Source organism: Vulpes vulpes, chromosome 11 (assembly GCF_048418805.1).
Source record: "Vulpes vulpes isolate BD-2025 chromosome 11, VulVul3, whole genome shotgun sequence".
Taxonomy (NCBI): domain Eukaryota; kingdom Metazoa; phylum Chordata; class Mammalia; order Carnivora; family Canidae; genus Vulpes; species Vulpes vulpes.
The window spans coordinates 100,857,680-100,869,782 of NC_132790.1; the positions used below are offsets into that span (position 1 = coordinate 100,857,680).

The window sequence follows — 12,103 nt, forward strand, 5'->3', positions numbered from 1 at the left end:
CCTGATTTACAGCAAGGAAATAAGTTAATTATTGGTGATATTTGTTCAAACACCTGAGTTTCATATGACCCAGTCATTGTGAGTGCCACTAGATCTGAAATATGTGTGTGTTACAGACAATCCATTTAGAAATCCGTTGTGGAAAGAAGGAATGTATTTGGAAACTTAGTCACTCTGCCAATATCTATGATGTTACTTTATGATATATTTTCTTTTTCATGTGTTCTTAGGGACCTTTTGAAACATAACACAAAAAGAGAACAGTACAATGAACATTTTCCAATTATGTAAAATAATGGTTCAGATGTTTCAAACACTAGATGAAATTCCATTAAAAAAGAAAGGCAAATGTTTTAATTGAACCACCCATTATAATTTCTTAAATGATTTTGACTCATATAGTGGAATTTTCCCCCCAACAATATTGAGATATTTATGAAGTACTGATTCAGCAGCAGCAGACCAAAATGACAAAAATATTCGCATAGCTAAATTTCATAATAATCCAAAATATTTTTCTTTTAATGTTTTGTCAATTTCTCCCCCTCCATCCCTGGGATAAAAGATAGTGTTGATATTGGGTAGAACAGTAATATTGGTCTCGTCTGGGCTTTTTAAAATTGTTTCCTTTTTTCCCCTGTCTTTCATCAGGCAATGTTGTGTATTCTGTATTGGCTTAGGTAAACTGATGCCTCTGAAAAAAAGACAGGGTTCAAGAGAAGTTTCTTTTGTTTCTCTGCTTGCTTTCTATGTCAACTTCATCTCAAAACTGACTCCCTGATTGGCTGAGACCAGGGTGGAGGATGAAATTACATTGATTGATTTAGGTCTGTGATACTGTGGGATAGCCTCTGTCCTACCATAACTCCATGGCCTGGAACTTTTTGGTCTTGTTAAGAAAAGGCACTTAGGAAAAGGGGAAAGAAGCAGTCATGTCCTTTTACTCCAAATAAGACAAGTTTTGAAAATTCTACAGCATGTTATACTATATATTTCTAATGTCTGTTGAAATGTTTAGATATTCCTATTTTGCAAATGTATTAACAGTTCTTTTTTGGGGGGGGGTCTCTTTAGAGGACAAGAATTTTGGGCAGATTTGAATGCCATGAATGTGTATGAAACAACTGAATTTGACCAACTACGAAGACTGTCCACACCACCCTCTAGCAATATAAACTCTATTTATCACACAGTCTGGAAGTTCTTCTGTAGGGACCACTTTGGATGGAGAGAATATCCTGAGGTATTTACAGGTTCTTTTTCCAAAAAGTGCATTAAAGCTTTTTTTGTCTTTTACTGTCCTTGCCTTCTTCCTTTACAACAGTAATTGCACAGAACAACAAATCAAAGAGCTTATTGATGTAAAATTGAGTCTTGTTGATTAACATTATTATCAATTTTTCTGAGGATATATTTCTTTCCATTAATCTGGAATCCATAAATACACTATTACCAGAGAGGTAAAATGCTTTCCCCAGTATCTTCATACTGTAGAGATCAAGTATTTACGGTGGTAAATACTCAGACTCAGTGCCCCTTTGGAATAATTTTAATGAGATGAGCACTGGTGTAATTCTGGCTATTTCTGGCTCCTGGGCTCATGTTCATTGGATCATGTGTTACACTTAGCATTTCAGAAGTCTAATGGGAAACAAGCACTCTTAAGCTCCTGGAAGAAATACTTGAAAATGTTTATTGAGTTGTGGTCAGGCAAATCAGTCATTTAAAATTCTGCCATATGTATACATGCATCTTTGGTCTGAGATGGTAAGAATAACTCATCAATCACAAAGCGAGGTTTTAAAATGATGATGGATTTACTTGCCTCTGAAGGAGAATTCTGAGTCAAGTTTAAAAACAATAAAATGGACGTTAGAGATTAATTTCACATTCCAAAGATCTGACTTCTTTAATTTGATTAAATTCATTTCTAACATTACAGAAGGGGAGAACTGACTTATTTACCCTTAGGTTTTCTTTTAAGGCAATAGCTAAAGAAAACTACTTGTATGTTAATTAATTGCTTAATAATACACAATTGAATTAAGATTTCTGAGACTCTTTTAAGTAATCACTAGTATCTAATACCTTCCAAGTATTCTCAGAATACTTGGGCTGTCCTTATGTTTTACCTCTGAAAGATTTCTTGGGTTTGGAACTTAACTAGTTTATTTGAACTGTATATACTACCATCTTTAATCCTCTTCTGAAAATTTCCTTAAGCAATAAAACAAAAAAATTTCTAGGACATTGTTAAGGCCTCCAGATGGAACAGAATAGTTCCCTGGGCTTCACGTGTTTTATAAGGTGGAAATCCATGCTCTTCTGAAGAGGGAACATCTTTCTATTCTGTTTGTCCCCTCACCGTCTCCCCCCCACCCCCAAGTCCTTTGTGTAAAGGGAATTAATTTGACACTCTGCACTTCGTTGATACTTTTCTGATGTTAACAGGAAGGTTAACTATTTTTGACTTTAGTTACAGTAACATTTTTCATATTTCATAGTGATTGCTTTTTTCTAACTTCTTTTTCCTACTCCAGTCTGTAATTCGATTGATTGAAGAAGCCAACTCTCGAGGTCTGAAAGAGGTCCGATTTATGATGTGGAACAACCACTACATCCTCCACAACTCATTCTTCAGGAGAGAAATAAAAAGGAGACCCCTCTTCCGCTCTTGTTTTACACTGCTTCCATATTTACAGTAAGTGTCAGTGGAAAGCCTTATTTTTACTCTCATTTTCTATAAATGTACAACTGAATGCCAAAGAGTAAAAGGTTTTAAATGATAGAGTTCAGATAAGCTACAGTTAACCTAACATAAAAGTGATTATCTGGGATGCCTGGGTGGCTCAGTGGTTGAGCATCTGCCTTTGGCTCAGGGCATGATCCTGGAGGCCCAGGATCGAGTCCCAGGTCGGGCTCCCTGCGTGGAGCCTGATTCTCCCTCTTCCTGTGTCTCTGCCTCTCTCTCTCTCTCTCTCTCATGAATAAATAAATAAAATCTTTAAAAAAAAAAAACTGATAATCCAGTTGATTTTTTTTCTTTTTTTTTTTTTTGAAGTGAGAAGCAAACAGAAATAACATTTTTGCACAACAAAAACTAATTATATCTAGAATGAGGTAGTTTGCATTTGCTTCTTTTGTGGAAGATACAGAGTTTCCTAATGATAACCATCCATGTAATAGGACTACTTCCCAGTACAGGTAAACTGCCAGGGCAAGTAGGGAGAGTCCTTCAAGGTGACATTCTCTAATTCTCCTTTTTTGAGTGAATTTTCATGGGAAAAATTCTTTTCAAATAATTTGCATTCTCATTTGCTAAGTAAGGCCTACCTTCCTATAAAACTCACTAAAATCACCTGTCATATTTCTAGGTTGAGACTGAACTCATTCTTCTGAATTGTCGGTGAGCTCTTCTTCCATTTTTCCCCAGTGCTATTTCTTCTTCCCCACCCCTAGATGCCCATGGGTACATCTCCATAGATGCCAGAAAAATGGAGTGTGTTACCAATAGCATGGCCATTAGTAACCCTAGGGAAATTGTTAATGTACTCATCAGATATACCATATTTAGAGCCTGATCTTTATAATGATGCTAAGTTTACTTGGTTTTATGACTGGGGGAGGTCTAGAGTTACTGGTTTTTCTCTTCTCCTAATTGTAGAGATGCTGTTTTTATAATCTGTGTTTTGGTGTTTTTTTTTTTTTTTTTTTTAATTTCAGTCTCAAACTGTTTTCCCTGGATCATTATGACAGAATTTTAATGATTTCTAATTGAGAATGCAAAGGGAACATTAAAAACAAAATACGAATGAATAAAAATCCCTGAAATGCTTAGTATCCAAAAGCAATTTTTAGTAAGGCTGATTTTAGAAATATATGTTGGCTTGGGGTAAATGTGTGCTTTCTTTCTAATCCAAGTGTGAAAATTTTTACCTTGTATGTTTCTTTTTATTTTTTTATTAGAAACTAATAAAAATGCCATTTCTGTGATTTCACTAGCACAGCTGGAGATAGTGTCAGCGTCCAGTAGCTAGGAACATATTGTCCTCCTAGTGAGATGGTGGAACTCATTAGTGAGACCAGCAGCTTGGCATGCTGAGCCAATCAAGCGGGATGTAGCTTCTGAGTGAGAGTAAGAATGCTCATTCGAGTGCTGCATTGTTGGAGAAGTTTTACAGAATGGTGAACATTGATTTATTTCAATCCTAAGACAAGTAATTATGGAATAACTCCTCCCTCCTCTTTTTACACTTAGGCTTATTTTGTAAAAGTATGAACTATGAAAATAATATAAGCGGTAGTAGAATCAATGTTGCAAATTTGGCACCTTACTATTTATAACATAGGCTTTCAAGAGAACAAAGTCACTCTATGCTCCCTTCCTTTTCCTTCTTAAAATTTCCTATTTTAGTCTTCTTGTCTGAAGTAGTGATAATCAGGTATAAAGTAAGAGCTTAGCAAATCAAAGAGATTATGCAGACACTTAAATGAGAAAAGAGCAAAGAAGCAGCAAGTTCACCAGGGTAGAATGGGTAAATGCAGCCCTTCAGTTCCTATCTGCCCTGGAGTCTGGGGCTGTGGGGCACTCAGACTGGCCTCAGAATGGGTAAATGCAGCCCTTCAGTTCCTATCTGCCCTGGAGTCTGGGGCTGTGGGGCACTCAGACTGGCCTAGTGGGAAGAAAGTAGAGAGGGATTAGTTTCAAAAAGCCAACTGCAAAAATAGACCATGATTTTAATATTAGCCAGGAAGAAAGTTTTGTTTTTAAGTGTTAGTAAATACAGAGCATCAGATTAAAACATAAATGTCAAAAAGGCCACAGTTATCAGGGAATCAGATGCCTAAGAATTGGGAATGCCAGAATAAGAGAGGTGGGATGAGGGGGCTGGCTGACTTAATCTCTGAATTTCCTGCAAATTTGACTTCTCATAAATAAGTTTCCCTAGTGATTTTAATTCCCTCCAGTTTCATTGAGCTCTAACTATATACAACTCTGTCCACTTAAATTTAAGGTGTACAGTATAATGACTTGTATATTGCAAAATGATTACCACAATCGAGTTTAGTTAACCATCACTCATAGTTACAAAGAAAATATTTTTTCCTTTTGCTTGCTGCTTTTTAATGAGGCTGATAAAAAGGAGCTTATTCTTTAATATTCTTGGAATACTTGAGCTGAGGCTGCATACGCAAACAAATCTCAGATTTAGAGATTTAAGAGTTCATTTCAGCTGAAAGGGCATATCCTGTGTAGTCACCCCATGGTCATAGGAAAGCCTGAATCAGTTTGACTTCTCCCCAAAAAGGATAAAATGAATTTTTACTTCATCCCTGAAAGTGGGTTAGGAAACATCCTTTGAAATGGCAAGGGGAGGGAAGGAGATTGTAAAAGATGACCTTGAATTCTGAAAATCCATTCTTCAGAAGTCCTTGAGTACAAGTTCCCTACCCTTCAACTTTGCCTCTGTAAAGAAGGCTGGTACAGCACTGTGAAGCACATGATATGTCGTTGGAATACCCATGACCTGAATACAAACTTAATATCCTCAGAAAATAAAGCCATATTTGTAACTGTGCTTGGAAGATATATTTCTAACCCATGGCAACTGGAGCGTAGAAGTCCATCAGACAGCTGACTGTATGCATTTTTATGTTTTAGCCCAATTAGGACATTGGTTCATTAAAAGAAAGCATCTATAGATAGGAATGGATGAAAATTGTATATATGAAATCTAATGTTTTAGGATTGATAGGATTTATTTACACAGGCTCATCTTCAAGTGTGAGTCTTCTTTGGTCAGTGCCAGCATTTCAGTATGGCTATGACAGCAGCCTAAAACCTATTTTGGGCAGAATGGTTGGGAGAATCTTAACTTTCTTTCCTCAACTCAGAAACTTCAATCCTTAATAATACTGGAAAACCTCGTAGGCTGGAACTTACTCTCTTTGCAAAGCTAGAATAGAAGGGAACGGCTAAAAATAAAGAGATTATACTTTGTGTTTCCTGCCATTTCTCCAGAATAGTGATGTCTTTTTAAGAAGTTACAGACCTTTCAGAATCTGATTAAAGCAGTGGGGCCTCTCTTCAGAAAAATGTGCTAGTGAATGAAGGCTTTGGAGGAATTTGTCAAGGCTTTATGAAAATGCTCCAGAGGACAGGAAGTATTATGCCTCTGCCATGAAGGTTGTAGAAACCAGTGCCCCTTTTAAATTAGCCCTCGTATTTAAAAGCATGTGGGGGATCCTGTAAGCCCTGGCTCCTCCCATTAACTCCTGTCTGTGTCTCCTAAGGGACCTTTGAGGCTTGCTAAATTGTAGGCACAGCCACTTGAAGGGGGCAGGTGTTAGAGAAGGCAGTTGTGCTTCTATAGCTTTTTAGCTTCTTATCAAACCATCTCTTAAAAGACTGTGTGAGATGGTGGTGGTAGTAGTGGGTATCCGGCAAACCTGAGTTGTAACAATGATATATATCCATTACTTTCAAACCATGGGAGCCTAGAGGAGTGTGTGTGTGTGTGTGTGTGTGTGTGTGTGTGTGTGATAGGAGTTACATAGTATATAGCAGTGGAAAGGGTATACTGTCTAGAAACTGTAGATAAGCCTAGATTCAAATCCTGTCTCTGTTCTTTGCTACTATATTAGCAGTTTCTTTATTCAAAAAGTACAGATAACCAAGCCGTCTTGGAGGGTTATGACAGTTAGCAGTACTGTGTGTAAAATGCCTGTCCATAGTATGTGCTTACTATAAGGTGGCTATGATTACGAGGGGGAAGCTGGTAAGATATGCTCTTGGAGATTAGATGCACGTTCACTCACAGTTGTAACCTCTGTGTCACAAAGGTCTTTTGAAAATGTTAGTTTCCTAATCCATTTGGCAGACTTACTGCTTCCTTGTGACCGCTCTGTGCTGAGGAGTGTTACAGTACCCTGGCCCTGAATCTGCGACGCAGGGCCAAGATTTCCTATCTCTCTGATTCTTCCCTTTTGCTCTGTTTTGAAAAAGGCCAAGAAATATAATTTAAATATAAGCATTTAATTGGGCAGGAATAAATAACTATTCAGCTGCTGCTTATCTAAACTCATCCATTAAGATGTAACAGACCTGAATTTAAAGGTTCAAGGTTATACATACTGGTGTCTAGAGCTTAAAGTAATTACCTCCATCTTCAGCACACCTAAAGCTGTAAAATTTGAATAAAACTGATGACTTTGTTGTTATGTGATAGTAAAAATGAAGCAAATGTTGGCTTTTAATGCCTACTCCAATGATTTTTGTTTTTTATACAAAAAGTCTAAGCTTTTTAATTTTTTTTAAAAGATTTATCTATTTATTTTAGAGAACACTGTGCATGTGCTGAGGGGGTGGGGGCAGAGGGAGAGAATCTTCAAGCAGATCCCCCCTGAACATGGAGCCTGGTGCAGGGCTCAATCTCACAACCTGTGAGATCACAACCTGAGCTGAAACCAGGAGTTGGACACTTAACCAAATGCGCCACCCAGGAACCCTTAAGCTTTTTTATTTATTTTTTTTTTTAAGATTTTATTTATTTATTCAAGAGAGACACCGAAGGAGAGAGAGAGAGGCAGAGACACAGGCAGAGGGAGAAGCAGGCTCCACGCAGGGAGCCCGATGTGGGACTCAATCCCCGGTCTCCAGGATCACACCCTGGGCTGAAGGCGGCGCTAACCCGCAGAGCCACCCAGGGATCCCAGCTTTTTTATTTTTAATATTTTATGTCTTCTTCCTATTAAGCTTCCTCTTTCTTGCCTGCCTTACTTTGTCTCCCCTCAGTCTGCTCCTCCCACACATACATAGTCTTTAGTAATGGCACATTTTCTGCTTAGTACAGCAAAGTTTGAAGAATACATAGAAATTATCATTGTACTCTTGAAAAAAGTTGAACCGTATAGGCAAAAGAGGAGTCTAGGATTCAGAAAGTAAACATAAATTGGCGCTTGCTTGCTTGCTTGCCTTGTAGCAGTATATTCCAGAGTTTTCTCCACATGGAGGAAGTCCGGAAGAAGCTAATAATAGGTTATCTGTGTACAGGCAGTGTTACTTTAAGATGTTTTTTAATACACAGCATTTTCTGTATTGTTTTCTAAATAAGCACTTAAAGTTTTACAAGTGATGATATTAAATACTGCTATAGAGCACTATAATGTGAGATGTACTTATGTTTTACATTGACATTCCTTCCTCTCCCTTGTAGGACACTTGGTGGTGTTCCCACACAGGCTCCTCCACCTCTTGAAGCAACCTCATCATCACAAATCATCTGCCCCGATGGGGTCACCTCAGCAAACTTTTACCCTGAAACTTGGGTTTATATGCATCCATCTCAGGACTTCATCCAAGTGCCTGTTTCTGTGGAGGACAAAAGCTATCGAATCATTTATAATCTTTTTCATAAGACTGTGCCTGAGTTTAAATATAGAATTTTGCAAATATTGAGAGTCCAAAACCAGTTTCTTTGGGAGAAATATAAAAGGTGAGTCCACAATATGAAAAGTTAAAGAGTTCTTAATGTAGTTAATGACAGAGTAGAACATAATAGTAAAGACTTTCAAAAAACTAATATATTTGTATTTTTTCATACGTTAATTCACATATACTCTTCACAACACTCCGTAAGTTCAGTAACTTGCCACACATCATACAGCTAATAAGATATGTCCTAGAGTTTGAACCCTGGCAGTCTAGCACCAGAAGCTTTGCTCTTAATCACTTTACTATGCTGCATTTCGAGTCAACAAATAAATAAGTGTAATACAAAAAGAATACGGGCAGGTTTGAGAAATCTCAGAATTAAGACACTCCAGGACAAAGCTATCCTGAGAAGGTAAGTTTGTGAACTAGATTTGAAATGGAAGAGAGAGCAAGTGAACAGGTGTAGGGGGTGGGGGGAGAAAATAGCTTTTCTTGTCTGTAGTGGAAAAGATAAGTTTAAACCTTTAATATGCTCTTTGATGGCATTTTGCCCTTGGAAGCTACTTTAACATTTCCTCCCCATGGAAACGGTAAAGAGAAGTTTATGACTACATCTTGCCTATTAAATTGATCTATATCTACCTTCTTCTGAATTCCCTCTCCACTCTTTGCATTAGGAAAAAGGAATATATGAACAGGAAAATGTTTGGCCGTGACAGAATAATAAATGAGAGACATTTATTTCATGGAACATCACAGGATGTGGTAGATGGAATCTGCAAGCACAACTTTGACCCTCGAGTCTGTGGAAAGCATGCTACCATGTTTGGACAAGGCAGTTATTTTGCAAAGAAGGCAAGCTACTCTCATAACTTTTCTAAGAAGTCCTCCAAAGGAGTCCATTTCATGTTTCTGGCCAAAGTGCTAACTGGCAGATACACGATGGGCAGTCATGGCATGAGAAGGCCCCCTCCGGTCAACCCTGGCAGTGTCACCAGCGACCTGTATGACTCTTGTGTGGATAATTTCTTTGAGCCTCAGATTTTTGTCATTTTTAATGATGATCAGAGTTACCCTTATTTTGTTATCCAGTATGAAGAAGTCAGTAACACTGTTTCCATTTGAAAAATCTTGGTACTGCTAAATTATTTGATATGAACTCGATCCAGCATTTGTAGCAGGTTTTGGATGGGTGGGACAGAATGGGAACAGCATTGGACATTAATAGGGCACTTTTAAGACCCATTTTTTAAGTGCTAGAAAGTGAAATTTTTTTAAAGAAAAACAAGTTTTAAAATGACCACTTATTCTTTAATTATTTACTAATTGTTGTTAGTGTACTCAGTGTGGAAAAGACTACAGATTGCATACTCTTTTTATTCACACTTGTACATATCGGCAGCAATGGTATTAGAAGCATTTTTTAAAAGAAACTGAACAGCCTAACTAATTAAATGTGGCTTAAGCCTGGTAGAAGTTTGGCCAAATGAAATGGGAGGCTGTGAGCAAAGTGAGGATTCTGTGTATTTATAATGATAAAAACTGACTGGAGCTAGTACTACCATACTCATTCCCTGTCCAAAGCATCATTTATGGTGTAAGATAAGTTCATGAAATTCTGGTGGGTGGAAAGCAATTTTTATTTCTATCAGCAGAACTGAAACGTATCACCCAACCAGAGAGCATCAGTGACTTTAATTGTTCTTCAGAGTTTGTCTGAGAACTCAGAGGACACTTTTAAAAAGAAGAAGAAGAAGAAGAAGAACCATTTGAAAAATTTTTGTCACCAGCAAAATTTTTCACTAACCGGTTATATGAAACATGATTCTTGTGTTGTTAAAGTTAGGCCTTAGAAAACCCAGTCTCTTCCATTATCATCTACCCCAATCTGAAGGAGTTGGGCAGCTAATTTGGTTAAAGCCAGTCTTGAGGATTAGTAGTATTACTTTTAGAGTTCCAGACCTAGGCCCTGACAAGGTTTTAGAGGAAGGAAGTACATGTATAACTGAGTCGAAAAGGTTTCTTACTGTGCTTTGCACAAAGTAGACTCTCAAAAGTATTTGTTGGCTTGGAAATCTTGTTAAGGTGGTTATCCCACCCCTGTGCCTGCTTTGCCAGCTGCAGCTCGATTCCCTGGCCGACTGTATATTACACTACTTAATAGAAACACAAACTTGGAAATTGTGCCACTGGCCCAGCTGGAGCAATGTTAAGTGTATATGCTAATGCCTCAGTTCAGAGAGGAAGCAGCTAGGTGTACTTTGCCGTAAGCAAAGCAAATACCTGGATTTACAGAAGTGGAAGTGGTTGTTCAGAAAAGAATTCCCCACGGAATTCTTTCAGATACCAAGCTCTCCTAGTATGTTTGTGGTTATTTCATTTACACAGAACTTTTCAGGAACTCCTGTGTTGTTTAAAGCAAGATATATCTATACTGATGTCTCAGTGAATCAGTCTGTTTAAGCACTTATCAGGGCTTCCACACAATTATTTATTTTGCCCTAGTTGATCTCGTTGTTTGCTGCCATTGGCATGAAGCAGCCAGCTGTGGCTGTTAACAGTTGTTCTTTCATTCAATTATAACTTGTAAACCAGTGATTCCCGATCTTTTTCAAGTTAAGACACCTTACCATTGCTTATTTGATTTTATGAAACTTGTTCCTTTTTTTCTCCTTTAAGGAAAATAAAGCTTTATGACATATTTATTTTTTTAATAAAACTAAGCAAAAATAAAAGTTCTGGTAATTCTTTAAAACTTCTGCTGTTTTGGTTCCATTGAAGATAACTGAATTCAGCACATAGTGGATAATCTGTCTGTAAATGCTGGTTGATTGGTTGAATGAATGTGCAATTGAGTGACTGAACAGACCCAATCAGAACCTGCTGCCTGAGCTTTTGTGCTCTAGAAATCAGCAGAAACTATTAGGTAGCAGTCAACTGTAAGTCACAAGAGAAGAGTGAATGTTTTATTTTGCAGGTAAATGTTTGAGGAAAAGGGGCAAGCTGTATATCAGCAAACAGCTATAGTGAAAAATACAAGTAGGTTGTCCCCATCAACAGGTGCTGAAGTAAATATGAAAAAGAATTCTAGAAATCTTGTTGGCTGTCAAGCACCTTCGCTTTCAGCCAACTTAAAGTGATCTGATCTGAGTGCTTTTCCCCCCTGGTGTAATAATCGTTAAATTCCTGTATAGTACTGTATGTTGTTTTAACTAAGCAAGAGCTGTGGAGTTGGTCTGAATCTTTTAATGGTTCCATGGCTTTAAAACAAACTGAAAAGCATTCAGTAAATCTTTCTCCCTACTGACACAACTGTAATTTACACCATTTCAGAAAGCTGGAACTTACTCTTAATTTAAACTGTGGTTAAGATTGCCAGGGAGAGGCTGCAGACTCCTTGAGACATTCCAGTGTCGTACAGTTCTATAGATAGGAGAGCTTTTTTTAGATGTGCAAAGTTTATAAATATTGGGTCCTTTGTAATTATAAATTCTAAAATCCAACTCTGTGCGTTTTGTTACAAACCTGTTTATTTTAGTAAATGATTATTTAGATACCAAAGAGAATCATGAGGGCCTGAAATATACTGATCTTTAAAGAGGAATTTTTATTATACTAGGTCTGAAAATGACTGAAAAACAACGTATTCACCCAAACAGTGCTATACAG

At 37.5% G+C, this 12,103-nt stretch overlaps 1 protein-coding gene across 1 annotated transcript in view; it reads left to right on the top strand.

Annotated features, from left to right (window-relative positions):
* Positions 1 to 11,189, top strand: part of TIPARP (TCDD inducible poly(ADP-ribose) polymerase) — a 29,855-nt gene extending 18,666 nt beyond the window's left edge. Inside the window, exons 3-6 of the mRNA XM_072727230.1 lie at positions 1,075 to 1,243; positions 2,541 to 2,701; positions 8,217 to 8,495; positions 9,112 to 11,189. Coding sequence (XP_072583331.1) covers positions 1,075 to 1,243; positions 2,541 to 2,701; positions 8,217 to 8,495; positions 9,112 to 9,559 — 1,057 coding nt within the window. The 3' untranslated portion in view covers positions 9,560 to 11,189. The remainder of the gene's footprint in view (positions 1 to 1,074; positions 1,244 to 2,540; positions 2,702 to 8,216; positions 8,496 to 9,111) is intronic.
* Positions 11,190 to 12,103: the final 914 nt, after the last annotated feature.